At 35.2% G+C, this 15,404-nt stretch overlaps 1 protein-coding gene across 1 annotated transcript; it reads left to right on the plus strand.

Moving 5' to 3' along the window:
- Positions 1-3,257: 3,257 nt before the first annotated feature.
- Positions 3,258-7,575, plus strand: SPIN4 (spindlin family member 4). Its single transcript, XM_017892936.1, has one exon. It carries the CDS (start codon positions 3,979-3,981, stop codon positions 4,726-4,728), a length of 750 nt encoding a protein of 249 aa, XP_017748425.1. The 5' UTR covers positions 3,258-3,978; the 3' UTR covers positions 4,729-7,575.
- Positions 7,576-15,404: the final 7,829 nt, after the last annotated feature.

The following is a 15,404-nucleotide window of genomic DNA, read 5'->3' on the forward strand; positions in this document are numbered from 1 at the left end:
CCTCTTTTTTAGCATGAATTATAATCTTTTGTGCATACTGGAAAAACAATATTTATACCTCCCTCCACCACCCCTCCAATTATAAATTAACACTGAGTATCCCAAATTAATTTTCAATAACGTTTATTAAAAAGTCAATCTTCCAGAAGCTTCCAGTATTTGAAATACTGTTCTGAAATTGGATATAAGGAATAAATAACGCCATAGCCCTCCTTGATTCACAAGCCCTGGCCAAGAGGGCTTGAATGTAAAATAGAGGAAAGGTTTAGAGGTGGGGTATGAGCCAGGTGGTTTTTAACAAGATATAATAGGACAAAATAACTTGTTTCAGGAAATGACTAGTTAGGAGACAACTGAGTACTTACTATGTGCCAGTTCACGTGCTAAGAGATTTGTGTGTACTTACCTAATTTAATCCTCACACTTACACTTTGAGGTAAGTTTTATTGTTATCTACACATNTTTTTTTTTGTCTCTTCAGGACACTTTGTGGGGTTGTAAGCAAGAATTTCCTTGAAGGATGTAACCAAAGGCCTGAGGAAACTGTTTTCCCTGCATTTGTGTGCCCTGTGGGTCATCTTCTTCTTTCATGTGTCAACTGGTCTTCTAAGCAAAAAGTGCTTGGTGCATCTTGGTCTGCGGAATTATTTGGAAGACATTATTTGTAGAACATAACTGCAAAACATTTACACACACTCACCTTCTGACTTTGAGTATGAATGTGTAGGTTGTGTATATGTGTGAATATATACACGCCATGATATCATTCTAAGTGTTTGGAAATAACTGTTCATGCATGTAGTTTACCTTCTTCCTTGGAATTACTTTCTTGTGATATGGCATTAAAAAATTATCCCATCTCTGAAGTCCTTTGCTTGGGAAACATGGTGAATTGGGGATCCTTACACATTCTGTGTGACCAGCTATTAAACAGAATGAGAACTAGGTCTCTCTGTCACTGACCTGGAAGGTAATGAAATGTTCAGGCAACCAGTATTGACACCTTGCAGCTTTTCCCCTGGTTTTGTTTCCAGGTGAATTAATTGCCTTTTAACTCATGAGTATATGGCGCTTTCTCTTTTCACCAGCGAAGAGTAGAGGAATGAAAATGAGAACCCTAGACTCCTCTGGATTTTAATGTCATCTTGTAAGTGGGATATAGTGTTAAAAGTTTTACAGACATTCTTATTTAATCCTCACAGCAGCTCTGTGACTTAAGGTAAGGGAAATTATGGACACTTTCTTCTCTTTCAGGTTTTCGATATAAGCATGCAGCACTTTTATAAAAAACAGCAAATATATACACAAAAAATCCTTTCTTTCTCTCTCTACAAAATTAAGGCCACAATATTGTTTCAATATATTGCTTTTTCAAACAATGCACTCATCTCATGTGCAGCTCTCCATGTCATTAAATATTCTCTTAAAAAAATGGTTTAGACAATAAATCCATTTATGAAGGTGAAATGCTTTTGTTTATTCTTATGTTATAGATCATGTAGGATAAATAGTGGACTATCAAAAGGAATATTACAAATATTTAATATTACCATTAAAAATCATGTTTTGAGAGTATTTAACAACCTTGGAAAATGTTCGTGACATACATGAAAAACACAAGTTATAAAAGTATGAAATATGCTCCCAATTTTATAAAATATAAGCACAGGTTTATTAACAGGAGAGAAAACAGTATTGTTAACATTTTGGTGCAGTCTGGATGGTAAAATTAATGGTAGTTTTGTCTCTTATTTCACTGAACTTTATGAGAGCTCCACAGTGTCAGTACATGACCTTTACATTCTGCCAAAAAAAAATTTAAAAAATAATCACCAGAAATGATCAGGTAGAAAATATAAAAGAGATTTTGGATTAAGATGGTGGACTGTGAATTATACACAGGGTTTTTATNGGAAATAACTGTTCATGCATGTAGTTTACCTTCTTCCTTGGAATTACTTTCTTGTGATATGGCATTAAAAAATTATCCCATCTCTGAAGTCCTTTGCTTGGGAAACATGGTGAATTGGGGGATCCTTACACATTCTGTGTGACCAGCTATTAAACAGAATGAGAACTAGGTCTCTCTGTCACTGACCTGGAAGGTAATGAAATGTTCAGGCAACCAGTATTGACACCTTGCAGCTTTTTCCCCTGGTTTTGTTTCCAGGTGAATTAATTGCCTTTTTAACTCATGAGTATATGGCGCTTTCTCTTTTCACCAGCGAAGAGTAGAGGAATGAAAATGAGAACCCTAGACTCCTCTGGATTTTAATGTCATCTTGTAAGTGGGATATAGTGTTAAAAGTTTTACAGACATTCTTATTTAATCCTCACAGCAGCTCTGTGACTTAAGGTAAGTGAAATTATGGACACTTTCTTCTCTTTCAGGTTTTCGATATAAGCATGCAGCACTTTTATAAAAAACAGCAAATATATACACAAAAAATCCTTTCTTTCTCTCTCTACAAAATTAAGGCCACAATATTGTTTCAATATATTGCTTTTTCAAACAATGCACTCATCTCATGTGCAGCTCTCCATGTCATTAAATATTCTCTTAAAAAAATGGTTTAGACAATAAATCCATTTATGAAGGTGAAATGCTTTTGTTTATTCTTATGTTATAGATCATGTAGGATAAATAGTGGACTATCAAAAGGAATATTACAAATATTTAATATTACCATTAAAAATCATGTTTTGAGAGTATTTAACAACCTTGGAAAATGTTCGTGACATACATGAAAAACACAAGTTATAAAAGTATGAAATATGCTCCCAATTTTATAAAATATAAGCACAGGTTTATTAACAGGAGAGAAAACAGTATTGTTAACATTTTGGTGCAGTCTGGATGGTAAAATTAATGGTAGTTTTGTCTCTTATTTCACTGAACTTTATGAGAGCTCCACAGTGTCAGTACATGACCTTTACATTCTGCCAAAAAAAAATTTAAAAAATAATCACCAGAAATGATCAGGTAGAAAATATAAAAGAGATTTTGGATTAAGATGGTGGACTGTGAATTATACACAGGGTTTTTATTCTCATCTTAAATGTCTTAAACTGAAAGAAAATAATCTGTATGCACAAACTCTTTCTGGGTGTGCGTGTGTTTTACATTTTTTTTTTTTAAGTGAGGAATTCCTGGAAGACAGAAAGCAGATGGAGCCACTGTGTAGGAGGCTGGCGGGCAGCAGAGGGCCAGAAAGGAGGAGGAGGGGAGTCGGCCTGTCTGGCTGGCGTTTGAGGGAAACGGTCGAGGGGCGGAGGAGGAAATGAAAGAGAGGGCGCGTGTGTCAGTACAAACTGAACACGGGCACGCGCTCTGACCAGCCTGGCAGCCGCCCGCGGAGCGGAAGGCGGGCTGTCTGGGGGCGGGGCCAAGGCTCAGGCGGGCTCACAGGGGGTGGGTTCCCTGGGCCGCAAAGACCCGGTCGCCAGAGTGAAGCCAAGCCAACTAGCGCTGCGAAGCCCAGGCCGCGCGGACTCCCCAGAGACGTGCCACTGCCTGCGCCTTTGCCGCTGCAGCCATCCCTCTTACCCCTTGCCTTTCTTCCCCGTCGTCTCCTCTGTCGCCGTGCCGCAGCCGCACCAGCATCGACAACAGCTAAGTGGCCGATTCGGGGACTTGGGGTCGGGGTTGGGGCGGGCGCAAGGCACGAACTGCACTCGCGAGCCCGCCATCTCTAGCGTCGGCCGCCACTGCTGCAGTAACCCTTCTAGGGCGAGAGAGGAAAGCACTGTGGAGAGGCACACGCTGTCCCAGTGCTCACGGTTAGAGTTCCAGCGTTTCCGCCAAAACCTTGGTGAGAGCCTTGCACTTGGAGAAGGGAGAACAGACCAGGTCTTTGAGATCGCAAAAAATAAATAAATAAATAAATAATAAAAATATCATATTGCATAGTGTTAACTTTTTGTCAGTTTAATCGACCAGGGCAGCAGCTTTCCCCAAGCCCTCTTAATCCTTGAGCTATGTCTCCTCCGACCGTGCCTCCGATGGGGGTAGATGGCGTGTCCGCATACCTGATGAAGAAAAGGCACACCCACAGGAAGCAACGGCGCAAGCCCACTTTCCTCACTCGTAGGAACATCGTGGGCTGCCGCATTCAACACGGCTGGAAGGAAGGCAACGAGCCCGTGGAGCAGTGGAAGGGTACTGTGCTCGAGCAGGTTTCCGTGAAGCCCACACTTTACATCATTAAATATGATGGCAAAGATAGTGTGTATGGACTAGAACTGCACCGCGATAAGAGAGTTTTAGCGCTAGAGATCCTTCCTGAGAGAGTGCCAACTCCTCGTATCGATTCACGACTGGCAGATTCCCTGATTGGCAAGGCAGTGGGGCATGTGTTTGAAGGTGAGCATGGTACCAAGGATGAATGGAAAGGTATGGTCCTGGCGCGAGCTCCTGTGATGGATACTTGGTTTTACATCACCTACGAGAAAGATCCTGTTCTCTATATGTACACGCTGCTTGATGACTACAAAGATGGTGACTTACGCATTATTCCAGATTCCAACTACTATTTCCCTACAGCAGAACGGGAGCCTGGAGAGGTGGTCGACAGTCTCGTGGGCAAGCAGGTGGAGCATGCCAAAGATGACGGGTCCAAGAGAACTGGCATTTTTATACATCAAGTGGTGGCGAAGCCATCTGTCTACTTCATTAAGTTTGATGATGATATTCACATTTATGTCTATGGTTTGGTGAAAACTCCTTAAATTGTTTGTGCTCTTTACAGAAATTGTGGAACTGTTAGATGTAAATTATTTTGTGTTCTCGTAGTTGTGAACGCAGAGAACAGTTTAGGTGTCAGAAATTCGGGAAAGTGGATAAATTTTATTGTGCCTCCAAATCTTACCTTGACTAGTTTCACAATTTTGCCTCAAGTGTACTTTGCTACTTTTGATATTGCGTTGTTCTGTAACTTAACAGTTAAATTGGGTGCTAATAGAAAATTAAAAAGTGTTTGCAACCTTTGGAACAATGCAAAAAGAGATTAAGAAAATTAATGGTGTAAACCCACACCCTGTCGTCCTTACCCCTTCCTTTCCTTACCTTGTTCCTTCTCAGAAAACAAGTGTTGAGGATGCGAAGTACATCCTTCCACCTCTTTTCCCTGTCTTCATACAGAAAGTATGTTCTAATAGTTTCTGTAAAAATGGCAAGCCACATGCTTTTCTCACTTCACATGTAGATGATACCTCCTTATCAGTAGCTTCAGTCTTTCTTGCTCTCTGGCTCTCTCTGGCCCTCACTCTTACTCTCTTGCACTCTCACTCTCCCCCTCCCTCCCTTCCTCTAACAGCTGAATACACAGTACTTGTTGATGTACCCAAAAAGCATTCAGTCATTTCGTTATTTATCGTCTTTTATTTCCTTTTTATTTTTTCAAAATAACGCTGCTGTAATACATAATACTGGTGCTTTTATGTCTATAGGTTGGAGTCCCAGAAATACTATGTAGGGATATGTTTCAGAAATATTACAAGATTACTATCCAAAATGAAAACGCCCATTTCAGCATCCTCTTCAGCACTCTTTAATGCTTGAAAATATGAAAGGCTAAAAATTGCATTGTATTGCTTGTGACTTTAATTGCCTTTTATCTGAGTTCAAAGAGATTTGTTGTTGCTGTCCTTGTTTCTGTTTGGATTTTTCTCTGATTTGCCTGTTCTTACCCTTTGTTCATGTATCTATTGATGTTTTTCATTATAAATTTGTAGAAATTCTTACTACATAGTGCATATTAATCATTTGTAGCTCTAATGTGTTATGATATTTTCATCTTGACTTTATTGATGATGTATTTTCCTTTAAAATTTTTAAACATTTTAGGTAGACCACTATCTCTTTTGTAGATTTTGGTTTTCTTTTTTTACCACATGGATCCCCCCACCCAAAGTCATACAAATATTCATCTACATTTTCTTCTAATAACTTTATTATTTTTAATGTTTAAATGTTTGATCCATCTGAAATCTATTTTTGTATATGGTGTAAGATGGGGATCCAGCTATAACATTTTCTCACATTGGATACCTGATTGTGACATTTATTTAAAATATTACCCATTTTCAAATTTCTGAGCCAATATCATGATTTAATTATAGTGGCTTCATCATAAGTTTTAGAATCCGATAAAGCAAGTCCCATGTCAGTAGTTTTTTTTCTTTATACAATCTGTCCTAGACATTCATTCTTTCATGTGAAAAAATGAAATGCAGAATTTTAATAAAACTCTAATTATGATGGCTGACATCACAATTATATTAAAATCCTGCATTTTTGTTTAGAGGGCTCTCTAATAATATTAAATCTTAGCACTCAAGAGTCTTCATACATCATTGAAATCTTTTGGTCTTGTTATTGGAATATTCTTTACATAAGTATATCATAGCTAATTGAATTTATTTCTAAGTATTTTTACAGTTTTATTTCATATTTTGACATTGTGAATTGGTTTTTTTCTTCTCATTTGTAATTTTCTGTTTTTGACAATATAGACAACCTATAGATTTTTGTATTTTTATCTTCTGTCTAATGAGCTTATTTAATCATTGAAATTACAGTAGATTTTTAAGAATATAATGTTTTGGGTTTTCTAGATATGAAATTATTTCACCTGAAAATATAGATCATTTTATTTCCTCTTAATGTTTACTTTAAGAGATTACTGTTACATTAGCTCGATTTTTCAAAACAATGTTGAATAGTGATGATGGCAGACATGACTGTCTTGTTCTTAATTTTCATGCAAGTAAGAATGCAAAATATTAATAGGGTATAGTATTCCCTATTAGTGTGACATTTGCTTTTGGTTATTAGTAGATAGTCATTAACATGTTTAAGAGTTTCTGCTATTCCTGTTTTATAGTGTTATTGCTAGAAGTGGTTCCTGAATTTTATAAAATGTCTTTTCAGCATCTGTTGATAAAATTGTGTGATTTTTTTTTCTCTTTAATTTGTTGATGTGATGAATTAGAATGGTAGGTATTTGATGTGGAACCAAACTTGCATTTCTGGAACAAATCCTTCTTGGTCATGGTTAAATAATGATTTGCTACATTACTGGGTTTTATTTACCAGTACTTAATTTAGAATTATTACATTTTCATTCCAAAGTAAAATTGTATTTTGTCCTTCTGATGCTATGTTTATCAAGTTTTGTTATTGAAGTTGTGCTAGCTTTAAAAAATATGAATATGTGAGTTTTCAATTTTTTTCTTGTGGTCTGAAATAATTTAAATAGCATTAGAATTATTTGTTCGTTAAAAGTTAACTAGGACAAAGTGTAAAACAGTCTAATCCTGATGACACTTTTGATGGTAGATTTTTAAATCAGCTTTGTGATTTCTTTGATAGTTATTGGTTTATTCAGGCTTTTTATTAAAAAGGTATACACATTCTCTGTGACATACAAAGTTAAAAGTTGTCTCTATTATTGCTGATTGTACTGGTTGTTGCTTGTTGACTGTACTATTCGGATGCTTTATGATTTTGTATATTTTATGTCACCTAGATCTAATTCTGAAAACATTGTAATAAAATAATCAGCTATAATGGTATTTTCAATTATCTTTGTATTTAATTTATCAAAATTAAATCAAAATATAGGAAAGTATGAAAGATATGACAAACATTTACTCACCTCCACCCAAAATTAATAAGTGTCAACATTTTGGCCTATTTAATATAGATAGAGATATACATTTTATTAAACAGTCAGAAGATTACAGATAATAAATCTCTTTCCCAGTACCATACCACTTCCATTCTTTGAATAGGCAGACACTGTAATTAATTTGGTGTGATGCTTGCCCATGTTTTATGTTTTTACTGCAAATATCATCGTAACTGATAATAGTATTGATTTTATGTGTTTTGAAAAAAATTCCCCATAAATGATGAACTTTAAACCATGTGGAGTTTATTTTGTGTTTTGTTGTAAGGATCTATGTTTCTGCAATTGGAAAACAGATTGCAACAACACAACTATTAGGACTGACCTTAGAATGCTAGTTACTGTTCCAGGCACTTTACCACTCCTGATACTCAGAGAGGCGTGGCCCTAACTGAGGCCCTGAGGTTTCAATTAAAATGACAAAAATCTCAGTTCTCACAGAGCTTGTTTTCTTGTTAATGGGAGGCATATACCCGCTACCCACCCCTGACATTTAGGCCAGACATAGGCCTTATGTTGTCTTATGATGATTTTGGTGTTATCCCACATTCTGACACTCAGAGGGAGGTTAACTCTATTCCTGCCATTGTTTCAAGTATTTGGGACATAGTAGATCAAACAAAAATCTTCCTTTCTTAGACAATGATAACAATAACATAGATACATATTATTGCTTCCCAATTCCTGTTCTCTCACAAGACTCTAAGTCCTGAACCGTGCATTATATTCCCATTGATGATGGTTGGGACTGGGAGACAGAACAGTGAACTATCTAGACAAAATCACTACTGCCTTAGAGCATACATCCTAAAGGAGAAAGGAAGACAGCCATCATCATTCTTACATCCCTGGCCCTTAGGCTTTATATTGTCTCATAATAATTTGGGGATATCCCACAATGTGCCACTCAGAGCAAGATTTGACCCTAGTTCTGACTCTTACAGATTGAGGATATGAAAGTGAGCTAGATGAAGTCAAAATGAACATTCAAGCCTGCATAGCTTCAGAATTCCACTGTATATTCTGAAGTGATATGACAAAAATGTCAGAGAATAGAGCAAATAATTCTGGCCAGAAGATTATAGGAGTAATTCAAACAAATTTTATGTTAATAATTTTAGAAATGAATATTAAAGTGCATTGTGAGTGGGAATTAACTTTGTAGCTGATTACTTTTGTAAGGAAACTGACTACGTAGTAATCAAAGGCCTCCCGGATTGTGAGCTATCTGCAAAATTCAGAGTTAATGTGTGGGAATGGACAAGAATTTAAGAGTCAGTTTAAAAAAAACACAAGAATAAGGGCTAAGTAAGTATAGGTGTAAAATGATCATACTGTTTCTCTATTTTAGTCTGTATCTAAATAGACTCAAACAAGTGAATGAAGTGTGAAATGTCTACATTGTGTATCGTTTGGACAAAATATTTTCTTTAAAGATAGAAAAAAGTTTGCCATCTGTAAATTGGCTATTTCACTGAACTAATTAATTCTAAGTATGGATTTTTTATTTTTTTTTAAACAGTGTCCTGCTCTGTCACCCAGGTTGAAGTGCAGTGGGCGATCATGGCTCATGGCAGCCTCGACCTCCCAAGATCAAGCAATCCTCCTACCTCAACCTCCTGAGTAGCTGGGAGTACAGGCACAAGCTTCCATGCCCAGCTAATTTTTGATATTTTATGAAGATGAGGTTTCACCATGTTGCCCAGGCTGGTCTCAAATTCGAGCTCAAGGCGATCCACCTGCCTCAGCCTCCCAAAGTGTTGGTATTACAGGTGTGAGCAACTGTGCTTAGCCCTGGGTTTACTTTTAACTGTATGAACTATATTCAGGACTTTTGAAAATGTAAAGACTCCATGTTTTCTCTCCTTCACAAATTTTCCACATGCATCCTTCACTCTCTTGTTGAGTGTTCATACCACAAAAGATTTAGGTTCATTTTTAAAGACATCTAGATAACTGCCAAAGGAAGCGACGTTAGCGCTTCTCATAAATCAGGGTTTCTGCTATGGTTACTTTGATTAGTACTTGTTTATTAAATCATTCATTTATTTATGAAATAATAACCCAGGATCCTCTGACAAAATGTGCAAGATGTTTTCCTGGGTGCCATGCTGGGAAACCAAGATGAATAAAACATGGTCTTTTATATGTTCTTTTGTGGCCTTCAAATCAATAGCAGAGACAAAAGTTGCCTTTAAAGCAATAGCAGAGGCAGATGGATATAAAACCCTGTGTAACAAGGTAAAAAGAATGTGATAAATGTTATTTAAAGGGTTAGAGGGGTACATATGTTCTGCTGATTCAGGTGACAGAGAGCTCATTTCATAGAAGTTGATATTAATCTTCGTTATGTTACACAAGCAAGAGGGTTTCTAAGTTGATGATTTCATAGTACCAACATAGCAAGTTTTATATATATATATATAAAATTTTATTGAGGTATAATTACATAGAGCAAAAGACACAGTATCTTGAATATATAACACACTGACTTTTCAATTTTTCTTCTGTCATTTATTTACAGCATCATTCCATTATAATTAGAAAAGACACTTTATATTATTTTAATCTTTCAAAATGTATTGAGAATTGTTTTGTAGCCTAAAATGTGTTCTATCCTAGAGAATGTTCTATGTACACTTGAGAAGATTATGTATTCTCCTGTTGTGGGGTGAGGTGTTATAACTCTGACAAGTCTAGTTTGTTTGTAGTGTTGTTCAAATCCTCTATTTTCTACTGACCTTATTCCTACATGCTCTATCCATTTTTGACTGTTTTCAACTGAAGTCTCCAACTATTATTTTGTGACTGTCTATTGCTTCCTTCAATTCTGTGAAACTGTGCTTCATATATCTCGGGTATCTGTTGTTAGTATATTTATTTTTATAATTTTGATATCTCCTTGATGAATTCTCCATTTACTAATAAGCATTGACATTTCTTGTGTTTTTTTTATTTAATGCCTACTTTGTTTGATATTGTTACAGTGGCTGTAGATTTGCAAGGAAAATCTTTTTCCTTTTTTTTGCTTCAACCTATTTGTGTCTTTTATATCTAAAGTGAATCCATTGTAGACAGTACATAGTTGGATCACATTTTTAAAAATTCATTCTTCCAAGCAATGTCTTTTGATTGGAGTGTTAATTCCATTTATATTTTAAGTAATGACTGATAAGGAAAGATTTACCTCTGCCATTTTTCTGTTTAAGTATGTCTTAGAAATTTTTTGTCCTTCTTTCCCTCCCTTAATGCTTTCTTTTATGTTGATAGTGGATTTTTTGTTATTAACTGATTTTCTTCTTATATTTTTGTATATAGATTTTTTAGACATTTTCTTTTTGTTTAATATGGGGATTATATGTGACATCCTAAATTTATAACAATTTAGTTGATTTGATGCACACATAACTTCAATAACATACAAAATCTCTGCTCCTGTACAGCTCTATTCTCCACCCTTTATGTTGTCACAAATTATAACTTATACAATGTGTGTCTGATAATAGAGACTCATAATTATTCTTCATAAATTTGTCATCTTAATAGTGTAGGAAGTAAAAAAGCTCTTCCCAGATTTTGCCTTAGCAATCTACTGTTTGTTTTATTATAGTCTTTTGCTTCAGACATGTGAGGATTGTATGACTTTTAGTGTTTTAAGCAATGCTTGTTCTTTTTCTGACCTGAGTTTTACTTAGGTAAAAAAAAGATGAAAGCCTTGTGTCAGTCATCCACGTAGTGGACAAGTTAGAGCAACCATATGAACAACCATATGAAACAATTCTACTCTTCTTACTTTGGAACCAGGGAAAGGGTGCCACACTGGGAATGCAGGCTGTCCTTGCTTCTGAACTAAAGCTACTATTGTGCCAGGAAGAGGGTGGAAAAAGAGTAAGTAAAATCATCACATTACTTCCTACTGTTTTGAAGATTTTTTTTTCTTTCTTTAGAGTTCATTTGGTTATTGTAAATTTTGACTGATTTTCTGAATTCTGAAAAAACTGGTTCCAAAAGTATCCACTTGTTCTATGTTTCTATGAGGGATGAGAGCCTAGAGCTGCCTCCTCTTTCATATTGTTGATGTCACATTCCTTGTCAGATACATGTATATGCATATGTACATACATACATACAAATTTTTTATATAGAGAGAAAGAGAGAGTAAATGTTTCCTCCTTGTCTGTGTGTTGCCTATTTATTTTTGTAATCAGGTAATTCAATGAGCAAATGTTTTAAATTTGATGAAGTCCAGTGTGGTTTTTTTTTTTGGCATTTTAAGATTTGTTTCACAATCCAAAGGTGCAAAGAAAATCTTCTATTTGTGTTATAGGAATGTTATGGCTTTAACTTTCATGTTTATGTTTTGATTCACTTTCAGTTAATTTTTGTTTATGGTGTGAGGTATGTGTCCAGATAAATGGGTAGATCAGTCAAAGGATATATGGATAACAACATAGTTTGTTTTTCAATAGAGATATTTAGTTATTCCAGGACCATTTGGAAAATCTTTCATTTAATCATTGAATTTTATTAGTGCTTTTACAAAATTAATTAACCATATATGTGTTTTTATTTCTGTACTCTTTTCTGTTTTAATGCTCTATCTTTCTATACTTATGATAATGGCATTCTGTCTTGACTAATGTAGCTTCATACTATATTTTAGAATCTGATAATGTAAGTACTTCAACATTGTTCTTATTCACCTTTTCCTAGTTTTTGCACTAATGTCCTTTGTTGTTTTTGATTCAAGACCTGAGTCAGTACTACATTTCATTTATTCTTCATGTCGCCTTAGTCTCCTCCAATTAGTGACAGCTTTTTAAGCTTTAAAGTATTTTATGACCTTGACACTATTAAGGAATATTCGTTAGTTGTTTTTTATAATGTCTCTTGATTTCAAGTCGTTTGATGGTGTTCTCATGACTAAAGGGGAGTTACAGATTTTTTATAAGAGTACCACAGAAGTGATGTGTCTTTCTCATTGCATAATATCAGGGGTTGCACTATGTCAGCGTAACTTATTAGTGATATTAATGTTGATCACTTTTGTTAAGGTGGTTTCTCCACTTTAAAGTTTGGTAGGTTTTTTTCTCTCTTTTCATAGTCTATTATTTGAAATTCAGTGACTAACTTTGGCTGACACTCAATGAGGCTAGAATTAAGCTCCACTTCTTGTGAGGAGTATTAAATAATTTTTAAAACTTCTAGCAATTAGTAAATATTTTGGAGGCAATGTTTTGAGGCTCTGCAAATTTCTTAAATTAACCAGTGACTAAATTTAAATTTTGAACTATTGTGGAATTGTCTATTTCTCCCTTCAATTTAATCATTTTTTGTTTTACGTATTATATTTGGGGGCTTTAAAGTTAAGTGTGATATATTTTCATAATTGCTACATTTTCCTGATTGACCGTTTTATCATTATACAATGCCCTTCATTATCTATACTAACAATTTTTGTCTTAAGTCTATTTTGTCTGTTATAAATATCAGACAAAATAAAACAGCTCTCTTTTGAGTACTGTATGTCTAGTATCATTTCGCATCCTGTTACTTCCAACCTATTTATATCTTTTAATCTAAATTGTGTTTTCTGTAGATCACATATAGTTGTATCTTTTTAAAAATTCCATTCTACCAATATTGCCTTCTAATTAGGGTGTTTAATCCAGGTACAATTAATTTTGGTAATTTACAAATTGGTATTTACTACTATTTTGCTTTGAATTTCTGTGTCTTATTTTTCATTTTATCTATTCTTCCATCACTGCTTTTTTTTTTGTATTAAATAGATGTTTTCTAGTATACCTCGCCCAGGCTGGAGTACAGTGGCACGATCTTGGCTCACTGCTACCTCCGCCTCCTCGGTTCAAGCGATTCTCCTGCCTCAGCCTTCTGAGTAGCCGGGATTGCAGTACCACCATGCCCGGCTAATTTTTGTATTTTTTTTTTAGTAGAGATGGGGTTTTACCATGTTGACCAGGCTGGTCTTGAACTCCTGGCCTCAAGTGATCCATCTGCCTCGGCCTCCCAAAGTGTTGGGATTACAGGCATTAGCCACCATGCCTGGCCCCTAGTATAACTTTTTAAAGCCTTTGTCATTTTATTTATTGTTTATTCTGAGTTATTTTATTCTGGGTCACTCTGGTGAGTGCAATTAAATTATTACAGTCTAGTTCAGTTTCATTTCTATTTAATTTCAATAGTATACAAAATTGTTGATTCCATATATTTCTCTTCTCTTCCCCATCCTCTATGATTTTATCATACTCATATTTTGTTTATGCATTATTTTCTCATCAATGCAGATTTATAATTATTATTTTATGCATTTGTATTTTAAATCAGGTAGGATGAAACACAGAGGTACAAACAAAAAACATACTTCTTTCATCTTTTATATTTCCTCATGCAGTTACCTTTACCAGTCGTCTTTATTTTTTCATGGTCTTCAAATTACAGTTAGTGTTGTTTCATTTCAGCCTAAAAGTCTCTTTTTAGTATTTCTTGTCAGGCATATCTAGTAAAAATTTTTTACCAGTTCTTGTTTATCTGGACATGTTTTTATTTCTCTTTCATTTGTAAGTTTTGCTGGATATAAAACGTTTGCTTCACATGTTTTTTCTTTCAGCATTTTGAATATGGTAGGGATCCCATTATCATCCATAGTATTGGGTGAGAAATCAGTTGTTAATCTTACTGAGGATCTTTTGTATACCATCAGTCATTTTTCTCTTTCTGCATTCAAGATTCTCTCTTTATGTTTGTCTTTTGACAGTTTAATTATTATGTCTTGGTGTGCTTCTCTTTGAGTTTATCTTACTTGCAATTCATTGAGATTCTTGGATGTATATATTAATGTTCATCAATTTTTGGAAGTTTTCAGCCATTATTTTTTCAAATATTCTTACTGCCTCTTTCACTCTCTACTTTTTCTCAGACTTCCATTATGCATATTTCGGTATGCTTGATGATGTTCACGGGTCTCTGGAGTTTTGTAAATTTTTTTCATTCTGTTATCTTTCTGTTCCTTAGACTGGGTAATCACAATTGACCTACCTTTCAGTTCATGAATTCTTTCTTCTGCCTGCTTATATCTGCTGTTGAACTTCTTTGGTTTATTTTTAATTTCAGTTCTTATATTTTCAACTTCAGAATTTCTATTTGATTTCTTTTATATCTTTTACTGATATACTACTTGATGAGATGTTATTCTCATACATTTCTTTAATTCTTTTTTTTTATACTTTAAGTTCTAGCATACATGTGCACAATGTGCAGGTTTGTTACATAGGTATACATGTGCCATGTTGGTATGCTGCACCCATTAATTCATCATTTACATTAGGTATATCTCCTAATGCTATCCCTCCGCCCTTCCCCCACCCCATGACAGGCCCTGGTGTGTGATGTTCCCCTTCCTGTGTCCAAGTGTTCTCATTGTTCAATTCCTACCTATGAGTAAGAACATGCGGTGTTTGGATTTTTGTCTTTGCGATAGCTTGCTGAGAATGCTGGTTTCCAGCTGCATCCATGTCCCTACAAAAGAAATGAACTCATCCTTTTTTATGGCTGCGTAGTATTCCATGGTATATATGTGCCACATTTTCTTAATCCAGTCTATCATTGATGGACATTTGGGTTGATCTTTGCTACTGTGAATAGTGCCACAATAAACATACATGTGCATGTGTCTTTATAGCAGCATGATTT

The sequence above is a fragment of the Rhinopithecus bieti genome, unplaced genomic scaffold (genome assembly GCF_001698545.2).
Source record: "Rhinopithecus bieti isolate Rb0 unplaced genomic scaffold, ASM169854v2 scaffold_23818, whole genome shotgun sequence".
Lineage (NCBI taxonomy): Eukaryota > Metazoa > Chordata > Mammalia > Primates > Cercopithecidae > Rhinopithecus > Rhinopithecus bieti.

Bases quoted from the DNA above. Each gene is read 5' to 3' on its own strand.
- SPIN4 (XM_017892936.1), top strand. From the start codon at position 3,979: ATGTCTCCTCCGACCGTGCCTCCGATGGGGGTAGATGGCGTGTCCGCA.